The following is a 21,919-nucleotide window of genomic DNA, read 5'->3' as shown; positions in this document are numbered from 1 at the left end:
TCGGCAAAATCCATCAAGAAAAATGCTGGCAGAGCATTTTTGCAGAGAAAAACGATCGTGTGTATGTTTTTCGCTGAGAAAACTGTCGTGGATCTCGATGAGAAAAAAAGAGAACATGCTCTCTTTTTTCTCGTCGGGAGTCTGAATTTCCTCGTCGTGTTTCTCGTCGGACTGGTTTACAACGAGAAACACGTTAATGTGTATGCTTAGAAACCCGTGCATGCTCAGAATAAAGTATGAGATGGGAGCGCACCCTCGGTAAAAGTAGCGTTCGTAATGGAGATAGCACATTCGTCATTCTGTAACAGACTGAAAAGCGTGAATCGTCTCTCACCAAACTTTTACTAACACGCGGTAACACGAGATTAGCAAAAGCAGCCCCAAGGGTGGTGCCAGTGGAATCGAACTTTCCCTTTATAGTGCCGTTGTACGTGTTGTACGTCACCGCGTTTGAGAATGATGAGATTTTGTCTTGACAGTGTGTATGCAAGGAAAGCTTGACAAGAACCTTGTCGAGGAAAACTATGTTTTGAGATTTTCGGTCATGTGTACGAGGCCTACCACTCAAGTGCCAGGAACTGTTTACTTTAAAGAGCTATATTGTATTTCTGCAAACAACTGTAGATCCCAACTTTTTTACTTTAAATATTATTATTATTAAGTACTTTTTAAGAGACTGAGAAACCAATGCCATTGTACAAAGTCACCATTATTTCCCATGTGTTTTGCTTGGACCTGTTCTAGGTTACTGAAGTTATGTGCTGCTGTGTAAACCCATTTGCATTACACCAATTGCAGATTATATAGTAACCCAAGAAGAATTCAGGTTACCTGGCCCATATATTCAATTTCTTAAGCAGATTTCAGAGTGCTATTTCAATCAGATTTTCTTAATCCAATTAGCTTTAAGTTAAAGTCAGATGACATTTAATATAGAAAATGGATGATATCCAGCAAATCCAGCAAGAAATAATATAATAAAAGTTTGCGATTTTTCCTGCTTTTACAAAGATTCACTTCTTATCAAATACAAAGCATGCAACAAAATTAGCTTATGTATAATACAATTACACACATCTTAGCACAGATCATATTTTGCATATTAAACTACAAGGTTGCTATTTTATATTTGTAATTAAAGTTGAATTTCGGGCACATATAAAAAACATCAATGAATGCAGTTCTGCGATAAAGAAAAAAATATATTTTAAATGCAACCAGCATAAGTACCTAAAATGTGGCTGTTTTCCCAACCATAGTCTCAGCTTTGCGACACACCTATCAGGCCTATCAGGTGCATAGACATGAGCTGAAAAATGAACATGTTTGCCTGGAATTCAGCTTTAAAGATGAATACCTGGAATGGATATTTTAATATAGTTGGCATTGCTCCAGGTTTAGAAAATGCAGCGTTCTCTAAATGGAGCCCATGCTGATTGGGCAGCCTCCTGCGTTCAGCAAAAAATAAGCTGCCAATTGGCATAGGAGCCAGACGTTAGTGGAGATCGCTATAGTAGTGGTGCCTACTACAGTGATTTCTAGCTTCAAGCTGGACCAATGTGACTATGTAAAAATATCCTATATACCTGGAATTTATCTACATAATCCAAATTAAGTTTAGTCTACGTCAAAATTTCCATACCAGTTTAACATATGTAACATGCAATAACATTTGGCAGGCTCTAAAGCGACACATGTCAGTACCTGCAAAAAGCATAGATAACAAGGAAGTTACCCAGCATTCCTGTTATTCCTACTGCCAGGATCACAGCTCCAATTGTATAGTGAACATGATCTGGAGCATCAACTGTAGGGAAGACACGGTGAACATTATCCTTTGGTGTTTCCTAGATAATACATTAAAAGGAAGAATATGTTAATTAATCAAATCAAATTCAGTAAGGTTATGAAGCAGTAAATGGCCAAGCAATTGTATGGCACATATTTGAAGTGCTATTTAATATAAGGCCAAATTTAGATATGGTAAAATATTACATATACTAGGATATAACAATACAATATATTCAGGCAAATTGAAAAAAATATTATCAATCGTACTTTAAAGTTGATTAAACCATTTTTTAATTTACTTGTAATAGAATATGGGATTGATTTGCTAAAAAATAAAGACCGTTCACTGAGCAAACTGAATAAGGTACAGCTGTGTTTACTTGAATCATCTAACTATACAACATCAAAAACGTGATTGGGTATTTAAAGTGAATGCAGCGTCATCTTAATTACTAAGCTAAGTAAGCTGTCTCTTATCTTCAATAAAACAGCATCAAGATATTTAATCCTAAATTGCTGTTGTGTGAAGTCAGAATCAAAATAAAAATGTATGTTTCTTAAAAAAGAAAACAATAAAAAAAATTTTAATTGAAATGCAAAGCAGAAACATTTAGAAGAAATATATGTTCCTTAGTTGTACAGTACAGGACACAAGGGTTATAGGCTGCCACCTTCACGTGATTGGATACCAGCGAAGAAAGTCCAATATAACCGCTTCTTCTTACAGCAAGCCTCAGCTTTTTAGTAGCATCATTAAATGATGGATATCTTCTCTCTGGTCAATGTAATGAGGTTTTTTCTCAAGCTTTTTGAATCAAGAATAGCTGAACTGTAGACACTGTGGCTCCCCTTTGGTAGCTTTCCAGATCTGTTGATATCTCGGCTGAAGCTTGAGGCACCCTCGCAGGACCCCATCTGGATGAGGACGCATGGCTGGCATGTTATGTCACTCTGCATGGGTGCTCACCTTCACATGTAATAAAAACCAAAAATATCCATGCTAATGAATGATAGCGTTTATAATAGCAACACAGCTGCTGACGCAAATCTGACAAAAAGTACAGCGCTAAAAATGTATAAAAAGTCCTAATGTTTAAGGAAAAATTAGATATGTGCATTAGTTTTCGTCCAAAATTCTGGTATTTTCGTTATCGTTTTAATAAACGAAAACGAACGCGCAGAGTCCGAAATCCGAAAGGTCCGACATAAAAAAAATGCTTTATTTTAATTTTAGTTGCTACAACAGTTCGATATAGATAGGAGATTCGACAGGACACTGACAATAGCAATCTGTGTCTATCGAACCTGTGGTCGATAGACCATTCGACATCAACGATAAAGATTCGACCAAGCAGTGAAAAACATACAAATGTCGAATCTGTCATTGAAGGCTTAAGGTGTCTGTCGAAAGTTCTAAGAAGATTCGCCAACCAGCTAAACTGTATGATGCCGCAATCGTACATTTCCGGTCAAATGCTCCGCCCATATGCTATAGAAGAATTTGAATGTTGTTTGACTAGTAATAATAATTCATAAATATAATTATTACTAGTGTCATACAACATTAGAATTCTTCTATAGCTTGTAGGCGGAACCTTTGACTGGAAATGTACGATTGCTGCGTCGTACAGTTTAGCTGCTCCGTCGAATCTTCTTAGAACATTCGACAGACACCATAAGCCTTCAATGACAGATTCGACCTTAATTAATTCGGCTTTTCGGACGAATGCATTTTTTTACGAAACAAAATAAATATAAACCTAATTTCAGGAGTAACTAAATACATTTATTTTTCGGACGAAAACAAAATTCCGAAACAAAATATTTCAGTGTGCACATGTCTAATAAAAACAGTCCAATAGGTGTAGGTCCACACAAAGAATAGTGCTGGGAAGAATCAGTCACCAAGACGGAAAGGTTCACACTGACTCTTACCCCAATGAGTGGACTTTTTAATCAAAAGTAGCCAAACACTCTTGAAAATTTTCCACTAAGGCCGCGTACACACGGTCGATCCATCCGATTAGAATGGTCTGACGGACCGTTTTCATTGGTTCACCGCTGAAGCGGCCTGATGGTCTGATGTGCGTACACACCATCAGTTCAAAATCCGATAGGGTCAGAACGCGGACACGTAAACTACATACGACGTCACTATAAAGGGGAAGGCCAAAGCCTTTGGCGCCGCCCTTGAGTCCGCTTTTGCTAATTCCGTGTAACCGCGTGTTAGTGAAAGTTTAGTTCGAGCTGATTCGCGCTTTTCAGTCTCCGTGCTTTTACAGGTCGTATTCTCGGGTTCAGAGTGTGCTTGTGGGTTCGTATTTGGCATTCAGTGCTGGCTGTCGGGTCGTTTCTGCTTTGCAGTGCCGTCCTGTCTCCTGTATCTGTTTCCAGTGCGTTCTTTACAGGTATTGCTGGATTTGGGGGTGCTTTCTGTTTTAAGTGCGTTCTGACCAGCCAACGGATTTGTAGCCATGATGGAGCAGCGTGATCATGCTAAAGTTCATGCTGCGTATGGGCTGACTTCTGCAGTTCATATTCACTCAAGGACTTTGGCCAGGACCAGGGGGAGGAGGAGTTCCTGGGCCAAGAATTGGTTGCGCCAACGTGACCAATTCTCTCATATGCCTCTGCTCAGGGATAATCCTGATGACTTCAGGAACTTTCTCCGTATGACGGACCCGGTTTCCACCGTCAATTGGATCTTCTGGCCCCCTTTATAACGAGGCAGGACACTGTGATGCGCCAAGCCATCACAGCCGAGCAGAGGCTTATTGCCACGTTGCGGTACCTGGCGACTGGGAGGAGCCTGCAGGACTGCGGAGGGGCAATAGTTGGGAAACACGTCCGCATAGTGCCGCCACCCCCCGTTCGGGGTTGTACTATTTCAACTACAAAGGTTTTCATAGTATCGTGTTGATGGCGGTGGTGTTGGCACAGTACGAATGTTTGTATGTGGACGTGGGGAAGAACGGCCGGCTGTCTGATGGGGGAGTGTTCGCGCGGACGGAGTTTGCCAAGCATCTTCAATCTGGTGGTCTGGAACTGCCACAGGATGAAGACAATTTGGAGGGACTTCCGTTTGTTTTTCTCGCGGATGAAGCTTTCGTGCTTGGACCTCCCCTCATGCAGCCTTTTCCCCAGAGGACCCTCACCCCGGAGAGGAGGGTTTTCAATTTTCAGCTGGCCAGAGCCCGGAGGGTAGTCGAGAATGCCTTTGGGATACTCGCCAGCCGGTTCCGCCTGTTCCAGACAGCGATACACCTGGCGGAATATAAATTGAACACCATTGTTCTTGCCTGTTGCATTTTGCACAATTTTTTACGCAGGCACTCCCAGTCGTACCTATCCAACATTGGTGCTGAGGCAGGACTACCCTCAGATACCTTTCCTGGCCTGGACACTGGTCGCGCTGGCTTGGCCCCCCAATCTGCTCGTGAGGCACGCGACAAATATGTTGAGTACTTCATGGGCCGGGGGGCCATTGCTTTGCCTGAACATATTTCTTTCTAATTCGGCTCCCAAAAGAAAGAAATATTAATTAATAAATAATTTGACCATTGGAATTCATACAGTTGTTTGTCATTCTTGCTTTGGTTTCCTTTTATCTGTCTCCCTGGTTCTCCAACTAGTGCACTTACAGTGCCAAATTTAGTTCTCTGTTTTAGTAAATAACCACAATTGCACAGTAGTCACTCATCTACAAACTGGTATTGAGCATAGAAAGAAGAAGACACTCCACTTTTTTTTGTGGGGTTTTTATTCTGTGCTCAACTTGTGAGTTTTTGAATTTTTCAGGTAAAAAAATACATTTTTTTTTTGGTGCACAACTTGTGTTTTTTTTTTTTTTTGGTAATTACAATTTTTATATATTTTTTTATGTTGTACAAAAAACATGTGTTTTTACAATAAAAAAAATATCTCCAAACAATGGAACTTACAAAGTTCAACCTTATTAGAAACACATGTGTTGGGGTGATGTCACCCCGGAACAAGCCAAAATTTGAAGATGCACACATTTTGAGTAGCCAAATGGGGATTTCTATCCTGATACCATGCCAAATGTCAACATGTGCTATCTGCCATCATGGGTGATCAATGGATGTGTTTTGGGGGTGCAAACCCTTCCTCTCACCTACTTGAGTAACGAGGAAGGGGTTGCACCCACAAAGCACAGACAATCGATATCCTGTGATGGCAGATAGCACATGTTGACACACTGTGTGCATCTTCAAATTTTGGCGTGTGGATTATCCAATACAAATGTTTGTGCAAAACATAACATCGAAACTGGTTTGGGGGGGGTTAATCTACTATACGGCCCATCATGTCAAGCATGTTCTTAAAATTTTGCTCAATGACATTCATCCTATTCCTCATAATGTCCATTTCAGTGCTGCATTCAAAAATTTGTTGGATGACGATTTGGGCACTAGCACTGGAGAAAGGTGTCCTAGCAGATGCTGTGATACCACCATGTTCATCCCCTAAAACAAAACAAAAGTTTTTTTTTTAAAATGTGCAGGCCTACCTACATCTCTTTTTCCCTGTGAAGCTGGGGTGACACTGACCTGTTGTGCTGATAATCTCCACCTCCCCATCTTCAACACCTCCTTCATCCACAACTCCTTCCACCTCTATTTCTTCCACAACTCCTTCTTCCACCTCTCTTTCTTCCACCTCTCTTTCTTCCACCTCTCTTTCTTCCACCTCTATTTCTTCCACCTCTATTTCTTCCACCTCTCTTTCTTCCACCTCTCTTTCTTCCACATCCTCCTTCTCCACATGCTGAGGTTGGTGGGGTTTTTCGGGTCTGGGCCTCCTTGCCTCCTCCGAATGGTGTCCTCTTCTTTCCCCTAAAACATGAAACAAAAGGTATACTCAGCACACAGATATTGGAGGGCAGAAATAGAAAACATTGCTTAGAAGTGGGGTTCAATTGTCTGTTTGGTATCAATCCTAAAAACATCACCTTTGTTTTTCTGACTTCTCTCAAGCTGGAATACTGCTGCTTTTTGGCAAAGTGACACACATGGATGCACCCCAAAAACAACATTTGTGGGAGACCCTATTAAAAATGTTAGTTTTGGGGGACACACAGGTGCTCTTGAGTCCAGATGTGAAAACAGCTGCTTATTATCAATGTGTGAATGAATCCGGTTTGCCTTTCACATTCTAGTAAGGTTGAACAAACTCATCATCTTGTCAACAATGTTGATAAACGTTGGTTTACGCCAAATAGGCATGTCCAGGTGTGCTTTTCCTGGAACACCTGAAACCATCGGATTTGTGAGGAACGATGTGAAGGAACGATGTTTACTACGAACGGGAAAATACTACACTTTGCCAAATTCCCCAAAAAATGTTGCCATGTTCAAAAGTACAACCAGGCCAAAGAAGCAGATGGAGAAAAACATGTCCACAAATTATAAAGACAATTGAAAAAAGCACATAAAAATTACCTACTTTTCTCAATAATTTTCTTGATCTTCCTATACTGCTCTGGCTCACGCAATTTCAAGTCCGGCCACCTTTTTCTGAGCTGCTCCTTGGACCTCCTGACCCCAAATATGTCATAAAGTCTCCTCGCCACTTTGTCCATTATTAAGGCCTCCCTCCGATTAGGGGCGTTGTATGGGCCATGATCTCCTTCATAATCTTTACTCCGCAGTATGTCCACCATCTCCACCATCTCTTCTAGTGACATATTTGTCGCTTTGTAGCGCCTGGGCCTGGATCGTGATGTTCCCGCCTCCGGCCTTTCCTCATCGGGACAGGGTAAACCAAGCTCCTGTGACACCGTCATATTCTCGTTTCACAATGATTGGCGGCGTGAAAAAGTGGAAAGGGTAGGAGTCACAGTGTGTGTGTGGGGTGCCCATTGACTCCAGCCAGGAGGAGGCAGCTCCCGAAAGTGTCAGCCAGGCGGAAGGGGTGAGTGGCAGCCAGGAGGAGGCTGGGCTGAGTGGATGTCAGCAGGTGCCCAGGCTCAGCACCATATCACAGGTGCCTCCCCTCCAGATGCACCGACCAACCCAAAAGAGGCGCTGGAGGCAGCTGGAGGAGGAGAGCCTGAAGGTGATCAGGGAGGCATCCCAGATCATGAGGGCCCCCCTGAACCCAATGACCTGCAAGATTTGGGGGAGGAACAAAGGGGCCTGGCCAAAGATATGATTAACAAGGTCATTTGGTGGGCGAGAAGGGACCTGCTGACAAGGGACACTGATTTGAGTGACCCAGCCCGGCCTGCTTCTCATCTTCCTCCTGCTGCCACATCATCACCACCTGCAAGGGGCCGTGGACGGGGCAGTGGAAGTAACGCTGCAAGGCAGCCTGGAAGGAAGGCTGTAAGTAAGACCAGAAAGTGATTCCCTGGCTTCCAGCTGATTTGGCCACAAACTGAGGTTGTTGTAGTACCACAGCTTGGGGTCATGTATGTCATCTGCTGCTGTTTCTGATTTCTGTGATTTGGGGAGCACATTGTGACTCCTGAGGTTGTTGATTTTGTTCTTGATCATGGTGGAATGTGCCTTTGGTGTCCAAAAAGTCTGCATGTATTTTGTGAATTGCTCAAGTGTTGCCGTTCTTTTTCAAAAAAATTTTGGCCAGAATAAATGGTAATTTAATTTCCGTTCAAACCTTGTCTATTGTGGTTTTCTGGTGAATAGCCATCAAACATTTCCGAAATACAATGTGCAATTAACAAAGGACACAACCTCCTTGAGGGGGGGGGGGGGACATTGGTGTGATAACTTGCCAAAAAAAAAGGAAAAAAAAAACATTGGTGGGATAACTTGACAAAAAAAATCTCAATAACAAAAAAAAATGTCCACCAAAAAAAGAATAAAAAAAAACATTTCTCCAAAACAAAAAAAAATAAAAAAATATATATATCTGGCTTGCGAAAAAAACATAAAAAAACATGAGATCACGAGCAAAAAAGAAAATAAATCAGTATGGGAGAACTCTGTCTAAATAGCATTAGCAAAACAACGTGTTTATTCTAGCAATAGAAAAAAGAAAAAAAATGCGCAGCAATAAACTAAACTAATAAACTAATTTTAAAAATGTAGAATGTGCCATCTCAAAATCGAACACAAGTTTTACAAGAACGAGCACTCCCGTCCCCTCATTTAGTCTGAGCATGCGCGGGTTTTGAACCGATGCTTTTGTGTACTTACCATCGGTTTGGACCTATCGGTCAGCGCTCCATCGGTTCGATTTTAAAGCAAGTTCTCTAATTTTTGTCCGAAGGACAAAAGACCGATGGGGCGTACACACGGACGGTTTGGACCGATGAACTTCGGTCCGTATTCATCGGTTTGGACCGATGGTGTGTACGCGGCCTGAGCTTGCATCATACACATGGGAGATAGATTGGATAAACACCAATAGGATCTTTCTTAGACAGACTCTCATCTCATCATGACATCATGTACATAGGTATAAAAAACTTAATTGTGCAAAATTACTGGCAAGTACATTTATTAAGAATACAGCAAAGGCCAGAATACTCACAAACAACACAATAAAAGGCACATTTCAATCCAATAAAAACGATCAATGTTTCCACCCAGTGTGATGGCCGCCTGTCAAGCTTGGCAACATCACGTAACCCACCTTGGCATGTAGTCAATCGTGTATGGCCATTAACCTCCTACTTTGCAGTGGTCTGTGAGTAACCCCTGGTTGGCAATGTCTCACCATACCCTGTTTTACACCAGCCTATTGTAGCTGAGTCACACATGGCCTTTGATATCTACTGCTCTGCAGTGGATCTGTAAGTAGCGGTGTTTTACCGCCAACCAGGGTTGCCAACTTTCAGTAAATTTACGAACAGTATGTAAAATACGTAGTTTTTACATCCGTCCTTGAATGTCCATTGCGGACATATAGGCTGCATGTCTGTAACTGACATTCATGGACAAATGCAACAATTATGGATTTTACAAACTGTAAATTTACTGAAAATTGGCAACCCTGCCGCCAACGCGGCCGTGGCTGCAGTGTGAAAGGTAGCTTTACTCATTTGTTGGTTGTAGGATGCCTTCCAGTAGCTAATTCTTCCCATTCTGCCTCTCATCTCATTACATTTAACATATATTTTACAATTTATTGCTCAACCCTGCACACTCACCTGGTTTTTGGGTTGAGCACTCAGCTGTTGTATTATTGTTCTTTTTGGAATGTGGGATGGCCCATGGTGTCATGATCACAGTTGATCTTTGCCTCTCCTTCATCTAACACACCCTTTCCTCTAGAGCCCATCTGGGTACCCTCCTACAATTTTGTTCAGATAATGCTGATGTGGAAATGTAACCTATCCTTCAGATGAGTTGGCATGTAGGAAGGTTCGGTCTAGCGGAATAACTCCTAGACTTGGAGTGATTTTGGTTGGTGGCTCAGGTGGCTATTTGAAGTCCTCACCCTATAATGGATCCCAGGTTTTCCAAACAGTCTGATCCAGGCATTGTGTTCTGAAGCCACCAGTGGAGATTTTTTCTCTGTCTCTATTTAATTGATGGACCTTTACACTGCTCCAACTCAGTTTCTCCTCACTGGGATCATTGACAAGAGAGCAAACCCCATACTGGATCTGTGCCTTGGTGATGGCTCAGTCAGGCTCACATGAAACCGTCAGGGAGAAATACCATCTATCCCACATCATAGGGATTCTTTTCCATCCCTGCCCACCATGCTCGTCACAGACATTGAGTTTTGGTAAATTGAAATTTTCTGTATGTCTGGTCTCTGGAGATTTAACCCCCCTGGCGGTCTGATTTGGGGTGAGATTTTTTGGCTACGATCGGTAACCCCGAGTCAGACTCGGGCTCGCCTCGCTGACTCCACAGGCATGGTTTACTTACCTTGTCCCTGGATCCAGCGATGCCACTGCGCTGTGTGAGCGAGCGGGTCCTCGCTCGATTCACACAGTGTCCTCCTGTGCCGCCGATCTCCGTTCCCTGCGATGTTACGACGCACGGGAGCGGAGAACGGCACCAAATTCAAAAAGGTAAACAAACACAATACATACAATATACTGTAATCTTATAGATTACAGTACTGTATGTAAAAAATACACATCCCCCTTGTCCCTAGTGGTCTGCCCAGTGTCCTACATGTACTTTTATATAATAAAAACTGTTCTTTCTGCCTGCAAACTGTAGATTGTCCATAGCAACCAAAAGTGTCCCTTTATGTCAAAAGTGGTTTTAGAGCAGCTAGAAAACAGTGATAATAAATTATAATCACTTGCAGAATTGTGCGATAGCGATTTGTGGGGAAATTCGTCATAAAAAAATAAAAGTAATGACAGCGACAATTCTGCAACTGAGCAAATTTCAGTGATTTTGAGTTGATTACATTATTGAATAATTTTTATTATAATTATATTATTATTTGTTATAATTATTTATAATTATTTATTATATTATAATTTATAATTTTGTTTTTAAAAAAATGTCATACCCGGGATGCCTACTAGACTCTTGTTTGGTCAGATTTAAGTGAGTTATTCCTAAGAATTACAGGCCTACAGTATAAAACGCCAAATTTCCTTGCAAATAATGGTACCGCTTTCAGCACCTTTTTTCTGAAAGAATCATACCGCCAGGGAGGTTAATGGCTGTCTGAAGTGTTTGGGAGTTTTGCACCAGGTTCTGGATGCAATACATGGATCTACTGCTATACAGGCTCAGCCTCAAACTGAACTGTATTGTCTTCAGCCTTGGGGATCCTTCCCTTCAGAGTGGATGCACTCATATGCACTGAAACTGTTTAAAGCGGAGTTCAGGACTTTTTTTTAAAATAACTCCTTTGACAGTCGCTACTTTTACATTAAGAAATGGCATGTGCTGTATATTATAAAGTTTCCAGTCATTTTATACGTCTTAAGACTTACTTAGAACTCCTGATCCAGAAAGCAGCCTTCCTGATTATGGGCATTTGAAGCCTGATGGGAGCCTCTTCTGGGATCAGGTGCAGCTGGCTACCCAGCATGCATCTCTCCGCATCTCACGCATGTGCAGTGGGAACGAATCACAGTGTGTGTGTGGGGTGCCCATTGACTCCTGGGATTGATGACACTGCTGGGAAAAGGGAAATTACCTTCCCATGCCCTTTTCCCAGTGATTATGTGCGATCTCAACCTGGGCTGAAAAAGTAGCATGGATTCCTCCCCAATTTTTTTTTAAAAAGGCAGTTTTTTCTGGAGCAGTGATTTTAATATTGCTTAAAGTAAAACAATAAAAGTGAAATATTTCTTTAAATTTCGTACCTGGGGGGTGTCTATAGTATTAGAACAGTCCCTGCACAAAATGAAACTACTAAAGGAAAAAAAGTAATTTAAAAATACCCGTGGCTATAATGAATTGTCGGGTCCCGGCAATACAGATAAAAGTCATTGAAAAAAATGGCATGGGTTCCTCCCCAGTCCATTACCAGGCCCTTTGGGTCTGGTATGAATATTAAGGGGAACCCTGCCCCAATTTTTTTTTTAAATGGCGTGAGATTCCCCCCAAAAATCCATACCAGACCCTTATCCGAGCACGCAACCTGGCAGGCCGCAGGAAAAGAGGGGACGACGAGAAAGCGCCCCCTCAACATGGCGAGGATGTCCCCATGTTGATGGGGACAAGGGCCTCATCCCCAAAACCCTTGCCCGGTGGTTGTGGAGGTCTGCGGGCGGGGGCTTTTTGGAATTTGGAAGCCCCCTTTAACAAAGGGGACCCCCAGATCCTGCCCCCCCTATGTGAATTGGTAACGGGGTACATTTTACCCCTAACATTTCACAAAAAAAAGTGTCAACAATTTTAACAACCACAGTAGACAGATTGGGACAAGTCCTTTATTAAAAAGAAAAAAAAGGAAAAAAAATTCCAGCTATGTAATCCATTCTCGAGCGAGGATACAGAGAGAAAAAACGCAGATTCAATCCTGTCTGCATGGGAGGCACCCGCCGTATGCCGCACTTCCACCATGACAGCTCTTATATAGCTGAGGGCGAGGCCACCCATCACGTGCCCCCGTCCCCCTCTGACACAATGGGAAACTTGCGTTGTGCCAGAGGGGGGCGGGGTCACCCGTACATGACACTGGTGAGTCTCTATGATCGTCGGAGGCCGGGCGCGATGTTATGACGTCACGCCCGGCATCTGCATTCAAAAAAACGGCGCCGCTTTGGCTGTGAAGCAGTGATTGCTTTTTTTTTTTTTAGACTTCCCAGCCTAGAGGTGAGATGTGAGGTCTTGTTGATCCCATATCTCACTGTAAAGAGGTCCTGTCATGCCATATCCCTTTTACAAGGGATGTTTACAGTCCTTGTAATAGGAATAAAAGTGATCCAATTTTTTTTTTTAATTGTCAAAATATTTTTTTTTAGGTAAAATTAACAATAATTTTTATTTTATTTTTTAAAGTGCCCCTGTCCCTGTGTGCCCGCACGCAGAAGAGAACGCATACGTAAGTCCTGCATATGAAAACAGTGTTCAAACCACACATGTGAGGTGTTGCCGTGAATGTTAGAGCAAGAGCAATAATTCAAGCCCTAGACCTCCTCTTTAACTCAAAACATGTAACCAGTAAAAAAAAATATGGGTATCGCCTATGGGGATTTTTAAGTACCGAAGTCTGGCGCCATTCCACAAGCGTGTTTAATTTTGAAGCCTGAGGTATCTGTTTACTCGGCATAACTTCATCTTTCACATTATGCAAAAAAAATTGGCCTAACTTTACTGTTTTTTTTAAGCATGAAACAGTTTTTTTCCCAAAAAAACACGTTTGAAAAATTGCTGCGCAAATACTGTGCGAGATAAAAAGTTGCAATGACCACCATTTTATTCTCTATGGTCTCTGCTAAAAAAAACATATATAATGTTTGGGGGTTCTATGTAATATTCTAGAAAAAAAAATATATGATTTTTAAATGTAGGAGAGAAATTACAAAATTGGCCTGGTTGTAAAGTGGTTAAAGGCATACTATATTTCACTTTTATTGTTTCACTTAAAAGCATTATTAAATTACTGCTCCCAAAAAAATATGCAGTTTTTAAAACTTTTTTTGCATTGATACATGTCGCCTGGGGCAGGACCCAGGTCCCCAAACACTTTTTATGACAATAACTTGCATATTTACCTTTAAAATTAGCACTTTTGATTTTTCATGTTCGTGTCCCATAGACTTTAATGGTGTTCGCTTGTTCGAACGAATATTTTACCTGTTCGCATGTTCTGCTGCGAACCAAACCGGGTGATGTTTGTCTCATCCCTAACTAGAAGGCTGGAGGGCTGCCAAGCTACTGCTAGGAGAGATATAATAAACTAAGTGGCTGAAAGAGGAAGTCTTCCTGTTGTAAAATATGAGGATGAATACCTCAGCAGTACCTGCAGCTACAAAGGTCAGTGAGAGCTTATTTTGAAGCTCATTTACTGCTTGTTAAGAATGTGTGAATAATTGAATGCCAATAGCCTTGCCATAGTTACACTTTAAATATTCAGTAGTAATGTAAACTTTGATTCATTTTGTTCTCTAAAGCTCAGCAAACACCTTCAAAACTTCCATAATTCTTCTATTATTCACAGGTTCCCTTTAAAATAAGGACAATGTTCAAAATGTTAGCCTCATTACAGTATGTACTCATCGCAGACATAATATTTTTAAACCTCCAGCATGACTTGGTTGTCTTCCATGGGGCCCAGGACTTTTTTTACACCCAAAGAGTCTTTTGAATGTGTGTTCTGTTTAGAATTTACTGAGTTAGGAGAACACTTGACTTTAACATGATGGTTTTTGTCAGTATTCTTCAAACCCTATTAGAAATAAAGTGCAATGGAAGAGAAATATGTACTGATATCCAGGCAGATATAGCTCTCTATACATTAATACAGCATTAAATGTTAATCAGCTCAAAGCGGCCACACCTGATGAGACAGAGGTAACTGCTAAGTAATCTGCAGTCAAGCGAGAAGCTCTCCATTGTCAGGAGCCTAAAAGCATACAGCGTATCTAAAAGACCCAGCTACTGTGTCAGGAAATTCCTGTGATTCGGCTGGCTCAGAGGTATGTGCGGGAGCTGCACATAAAATCGCGGTCAGGTGTGCAGATGCATGAAAAATTGTGTGTAGCCTTATGTGCAGACGTTGATGCATATTCACGGTCAATGTTGGTGCATATGGCCTATGTAAGGGATATCCTAACCCAATGTCAGGGCTAATTGGTCTTTAGCTGTGTACTGTGCTCTGATTGTATCCTGTATATGATTCCTGCTTCTGACCCGGTTTGTCCCTGACCTGATCTTGGAATCTGCTTCTGTCATTGCTTACCAGTTCCTGACCTTGAGTCTTTCCATGACTTTGATACGGCTCATGATTTCATAGCTCTCTGCCCACTCGATGCTGACCCTGGCTAGCTATCCAACTATGCTTCTGTCTTACATTTGGCTCCATTCTATTACCAGATCTCCCCTCTGGCTTCATCTAGCATCAGCTCCAGTAATCTGTGTGTGTGTGACACAAACTACGGTGATCGAGAGTGGACCACAACTGCGGTTAGGGAAAGAATTCAATGCACTTCCCTATGCAATGTGATTTTCAGTACTGGACCCCAGGCGTCACTCTAATCAGAGAAAAAGAGTTTGGGGGTTCACTACATCTTCTCTCTCACATATAGGAATGTGTTGAGCTACTAAGGGAAGAGGTATTACAACATACCTTCAACCCCTAGCCTTAAAAGGTTACGGTGAACGTGAGTGAAAGCACAACTGCGTTAAGGAAAAGATGCACTTCTCTATGTGAAGTGATTTTCAGTACTGGACCCCTGGCGTCACTCTAATCAGAGAAAAAGAGTTTGGGGGTTCACTACATCATATCACTTACATATAGGAATGCATTGAGTTACTATGGGAGGAGGTATAACATAGCTTCAACCCTTAGCCTAAAAAAGGTATAGCGAACATGTTCGGTATTTCAGGCCGGGAGGCCATATACTATTAACAACAAATGTCAAGCACGTAGCATATGAGAATACTGTATGCAAATAGCATATACTTGAAAGAGGCAACTGTAGCTTAAATGGTTTAAGAGTGTGTGGGCCAGATTCTCAAAGAGATACGACGGTGTATCTCCTGATACACCGTCGTATCTCTGAGTTAGGCCGGTCGTATCTATGCGACTGATTCATAGAATCAGTTACGCATAGATATGCCTAAGATCCGACAGGTGTAACTGTGTTACACCGTCGGATCTTAACTGCAATTTAAAAATGGCCGCTGGGGGCGTTCTCGCTGATTTACGCCGAGAATATGTAAATCAGCGAGATACGCCAATTCACGAACGTACGCGGGCCCGACGCAGTGTTTTTACGACGTTTACGTAAGGGTTTTCCCGGGACATAGTTACCCCTGCTTCTATGAGGCGCAGCCAATGTTAAGTATGGCCGTCGTTCCCGCGACGAAATTTGAATTTTTTACGTTGTTTGCGTAAGTCGTTCGCGAATACGGATGGACGTCATTTACGTAAGCGTCAAAACCAATGACGTTGTTGCGACGTCATTTGGAACATTTTCGGACGGCGCATGCGCTATTCGATCGGCGCGGGGACGCGCCTGATTTGAATAGCACACTCCCCCTAGCAGCGGAATTTGAATTCCCCCGGAGGAATTACGATCCGCGGCCGCAAGTTTGGAGGTAAGTGTTTTGTGAATTACCCACTTGCCTCTAAAACTTGCGGCGGATGATCTTAAATCAGATAGATTACGCGGATCTAAAGATCCGCTGATCTGTCTGAATCTGGCCCTATGTCTCTTTAAGATATTCCAGAACTGTTACATGAAGGTGTTGTAATATATGTTGTAATATGTTGCCCGATTTATGTGGAATGTTATATATATATATATATATATATATATATATATATATATATATATACAGTATATATATAATGTCGTATTATTGTGTTATAAGTCCAAAATTGACCAGGCCAGATTTCAGGACAGGATGAATCTCTTTTACACATCAAACCTGTAATTACATGTTACACATCAAAAGATGCTTGTCGATTGGCAATAGGCAAAGAGACAGGATGGATACTAATTAGTAGGGATGAGCTCCGCGTTCGATTCGAACGTATGTTCGAATCGAACATCGGTCGTTCGATCGTTCGTCGAAAATCGAACAAAACGGGTCGTTCGCGCCAAATTCGAATGACACTAAACGTCCCATAATTCACTGGGGCGTTGAGCGCTGATGATTGGCCAAGCATGCTGTATGTCCCGCATGCTTGCCCAATCACAGCGCTCAAAAAACGAAGAGCCATAATTGGCCAAAGCCAGGGTGGCTTTGGCCAATTATGGCTCAGGGGGATTAGTACACGCCCCCCACTATAAAAGGCAGCCTGCACGGCTGCCTAGTGTAGTGTGTTGGCGGTTCTAGAGAAGATCAGTCAGTCAGACAGAGAGAGATAGAGAGATAGAGACACAGTGTCTTAACTAGATAGATAGATAGATAGAAAGATAGAGTAGGAAGTGTAGTCAAAAGTACAGTTTGTAGAGAATATATTCACATCCTTAGGCGTTGTCAATATATTTATAAACTGTACAGCTCAGCTAGTTTATCTATCAGGCAGGAGATTGTTCTACATGCAGCGCTCTAACGTGTTGTATTGCCTGCATTAGGGATTTACTTTAAATATAATTATTCTGTGTTATTTAACGTGTGCTAGTTAATTGCACACACAGACGCATTACCTGTTACTGCACGTGTGCAATTTATTTGCACAGAAGCGCAGTCGCTGTTAATGCAACTGGGCTATTGAATTGCACAGAAACGCAGTCGCTATTACTGCGTGCGTGCTGTTTAATAGCAACTAAAGGCAGTTGGTGTCACTGCGTGCGTGCTGTTAAATTGCATTTGACCGCAGTCGCTATTACTGCGTGCGTGCTGTTTAATAGCAACTAAAGGCAGTTGGTGTCACTGCGTGCGTGCTGTTAAATCGCATTTGACCGCAGTCGCTATTACTGCGTGCGTGCTGTTTAATAGCAACTAAAGGCAGTCGGTGTCACTGCGTGCGTGCTGTTAAATCGCATTTGACCGCAGTCGCTATTACTGCGTGCGTGCTGTTTAATAGCAACTAAAGGCAGTTGGTGTCACTGCGTGCGTGCTGTTAAATCGCATTTGACCGCAGTCGCTATTACTGCGTGCGTGCTGTTTAATAGCAACTAAAGGCAGTTGGTGTCACTGCGTGCGTGCTGTTAAATCGCATTTGACCGCAGTCGCTATTACTGCGTGCGTGCTGTTTAATAGCAACTAAAGGCAGTTGGTGTCACTGCGTGCGTGCTGTTAAATCGCATTTGACTGCAGTCGCTATTACTGCGTGCGTGCTGTTTAATAGCAACTAAAGGCAGTTGGTGTCACTGCGTGCGTGCTGTTAAATCGCATTTGACCGCAGTCGCTATTACTGCGTGCGTGCTGTTTAATAGCAACTAAAGACAGTTGGTGTCACTGCGTGCGTGCTGTTAAATCGCATTTGACCGCAGTCGCTATTACTGCGTGCGTGCTGTTTAATAGCAACTAAAGGCAGTTGGTGTCACTGCGTGCGTGCTGTTAAATCGCATTTGACCGCAGTCGCTATTACTGCGTGCGTGCTGTTTAATAGCAACTAAAGGCAGTTGGTGTCACTGCGTGCGTGCTGTTAAATCGCATTTGACCGCAGTCGCTATTACTGCGTGCGTGCTGTTTAATAGCAACTAAAGGCAGTTGGTGTCACTGCGTGCGTGCTGTTAAATCGCATTTGACCGCAGTCGCTATTACTGCGTGCGTGCTGTTTAATAGCAACTAAAGACAGTTGGTGTCACTGCGTGCGTGCTGTTAAATCGCATTTGACCGCAGTCGCTATTACTGCGTGCGTGCTGTTTAATAGCAACTAAAGGCAGTTGGTGTCACTGCGTGCGTGCTGTTAAATCGCATTTGACCGCAGTCGCTATTACTGCGTGCGTGCTGTTTAATAGCAACTAAAGGCAGTTGGTGTCACTGCGGCTATTTTGTTACTTTACACTTGAGCCAAGTCGCTCTTACTGTGTGGTTGCTGTTTAATACCATCTGAAAGCAGTTGGTGTGACAGCGACTATTTTGTTACTTTACACTTGAACCAAGTCGCTCTTACTGTGTGATTGCTGTTTAATACCATCTGAACGCAGTCGGTGTGAAAGCGACTATTTTGTTACTTTACACTTGAGCCAAGTCGCTCTTACTGTGTGGTTGCTGTTTAATACCATCTGAACGCAGTCGGTGTGACAGCGACTATTTTGTTACTTTACACTTGAGCCAAGTCGCTCTTACTGTGTGGTTGCTGTTTAATACCATCTGAACGCAGTCGGTGTGACAGCGACTATTTTGTTACTTTACACTTGAGCCAAGTCGCTCTTACTGTGTGGTTGCTGTTTAATACCATCTGAACGCAGTCGGTGTGACAGCGACTATTTTGTTACTTTACACTTGAGCCAAGTCGCTCTTACTGTGTGGTTGCTGTTTAATACCATCTGAACGCAGTTGGTGTGACAGCGACTATTTTGTTACTTTACACTTGAGCCAAGTCGCTCTTACTGTGTGGTTGCTGTTTAATACCATCTGAACGCAGTCGGTGTGACAGCGACTATTTTGATACTTTACACTTGAGCCAAGTCGCTCTTACTGTGTGGTTGCTGTTTAATACCATCTGAACGCAGTTGGTGTGACAGCGACTATTTTGTTACTTCACACTTGAGCCAAGTCGCTCTTACTGTGTGGTTGCTGTTTAATACCATCTGAAAGCAGTTGGTGTGACAGCGACTATTTTGTTACTTTACACTTGAACCAAGTCGCTCTTACTGTGTGATTGCTGTTTAATACCATCTGAACGCAGTCGGTGTGACAGCGACTATTTTGTTACTTTACACTTGAGCCAAGTCGCTCTTACTGTGTGGTTGCTGTTTAATACCATCTGAACGCAGTTGGTGTGACAGCGACTATTTTGTTACATAACACCTGAACGCATAACTATGGCTGGAAGGACAAAGAGAGGCAGAGAGTCACGAGGGCAAGCAGGCTCTGCATCTAGAGGTAACGCTGGTGATGGATGTGGTGCATCCTCTTCAGCACGTGGCCGTGGCCGCTCGTCCTTCTTTTCGGGAGCTGGCCGTGTTGAGCCTCAACATGCTGAGAAATTAGTTGAGTGGATGACCAAGCCGTCCTCATCCTCCTCATCCTCTCTCACACAGACTGATTATAGTTTGTCTGGCAAAGCAGCTGCCAAGGCGTCCTCTACCCTCTGCACAATGGGATCACACAATCCTTCCCTAGTCCCACCGTGTCCTCCTGAGGAGTCCCCCGAACTGTTTCAACACAGTGTTGGGTACATGCTAGCTGAAGATGCACAGCGTTTTGAAGACTCCGATGACGGAACACTGATAGAGGAAGGCATTGATGTGAGCCCAGGGAGAGGGGGTGGCCGAGAGGGACAACAATCTGGGAGTGATGTTCCCCCAGCTGGAGCATACTGCCAGGTTGTCGCCAGTGATGATGAGGAGGGAGGGGATGATGAGGTCATTGACTCTACCTGGGTGCCTGGTAGGAGAGAGGAGGAGGAGGAGGAAGAGGACGAGGCACAGGCACATCTTCAAAGAGGCAGGAAGCCCTCCAGGGGTCAGCTTAAGGGCAGTACACCAACTGCATTACGTGGCGCTGCTGTGTCTCAACGGTACAGCAAAAGTTCTTTGGTGTGGGCCTTTTTTGAAACCTGTCCATCAGATGCTACCTTTGCTGTTTGCAACATATGTCTCAAGCGTATCTCGCGTGGCCAAAACATCACCCGCTTGGGCACCACATGCTTGTCCAGACATATGTCGACCTGCCATGCAGCTCGTTGGCAGGCATACCAGAAAGACCCACACCAAAGACCAAAGCGGTCCTCCCCTTGCCCTTCTGTGACCTCAAACCCCACTAGACCCCTAGTCCTCTCTGCAGCCTGCACCGAAGGTGTAGAAATAGGTGTGTCACAACGTAGTAGTGGTAGTACATCCGGCCAATCTACTGATATTACCAGACAAATTTCCCTGCCCCAGCTGCTGCAGCGCCGAAAGAAGTACGCTCCCAGCCATCCACATGCCCAGCGGTTGAATGCTAGCTTAGCAAAATTGCTAGCACTTCAACTGCTACCTTTTCAGTTGGTAGATTCTGCCCCCTTCCGTGAGTTTGTGGAATGTGCAGTACCTCAGTGGCAAGTACCCAAACGCCACTTTTTTTCACGGAAGGCGATTCCGGCTCTCTACCGGCATGTGGAAGGCAATGTCCATACCTCGCTGGACAGGGCGGTCAGTGGTAAGGTGCATCTTACCGCTGACTCATGGTCCAGCAGGCATGGACAGGGACGTTACCTGTCTTTTACGGCCCATTGGGTGACTCTGCTGGCAGCTGGGAAGGACGCAGGTCAAGGCACAGTAGTTTTGGAGGTTGTTCCACCACCACGCCTCCAAAACACTACAACTGCTTGTGACACACCTCTCTCCTCCACCCCCTCCTCTTCTTCTTCCTCTGTGGCCTCTTCCTGTGGTGATGTTGGCTCAGAACCAGCCGTGCTCCGTAGGCGTACGACGGGCTACGCAGGAATGCAGGCCAAGAGATGCCATGCGGTCCTAGAGCTGGTGTGCTTGGGAGACAGGAGCCACACTGGGGAAGAGGTTCTTTCAGCTCTGCAGGGGCAGGCTCAGAGGTGGTTGACGCCACGCCAGCTGAAGCCTGGAATGGTGGTCAGCGATAATGGCACCAACCTCCTCTCTGCCCTGCGACGTGGAAAACTCACCCATGTGCCCTGTTTTGCGCATGTTCTCAATTTGGTGGTGCAGCGGTTCTTGGGCAGGTAACCTGGCTTACAGGATGTCCTGAGGCAGGCCAGGAAAGTCTGTGTGCATTTCCGGAGGTCATATAATGCCACTGCTCGGCTGACAGACCTCCAGAGGGAATACAACCTGCCCAAGAACCGCCTAATCTGTGACATGCCCACCAGATGGAACTCTACGTTGGCCATGCTGCAGCGGCTGCACACGCAGCAGAGGGCCATCAATGAGTACCTGTGCCAATATGGCAGCAGAACTGGCTCAGGG

General features: G+C 43.6%; 1 protein-coding gene across 2 annotated transcripts in view; it reads right to left on the bottom strand.

Annotated features, from left to right (window-relative positions):
* OPN4 (opsin 4) overlaps window positions 1-21,919 on the bottom strand; it is a 120,166-nt gene that overhangs the window by 74,108 nt on the left and 24,139 nt on the right. For both annotated transcript variants that reach the window (XM_040320519.1, XM_040320518.1), the window contains exon 2: window positions 1,705-1,847. In XM_040320519.1, the coding sequence (XP_040176453.1) occupies window positions 1,705-1,847 (143 nt within the window). The remainder of the gene's footprint in view (window positions 1-1,704; window positions 1,848-21,919) is intronic.

This window comes from Rana temporaria, chromosome 8, assembly GCF_905171775.1.
Source record: "Rana temporaria chromosome 8, aRanTem1.1, whole genome shotgun sequence".
Classification (NCBI taxonomy): domain Eukaryota; kingdom Metazoa; phylum Chordata; class Amphibia; order Anura; family Ranidae; genus Rana; species Rana temporaria.
Note: the sequence above shows the minus strand (reverse complement) of the source record. Positions and strands in the feature narration are given on the sequence as shown.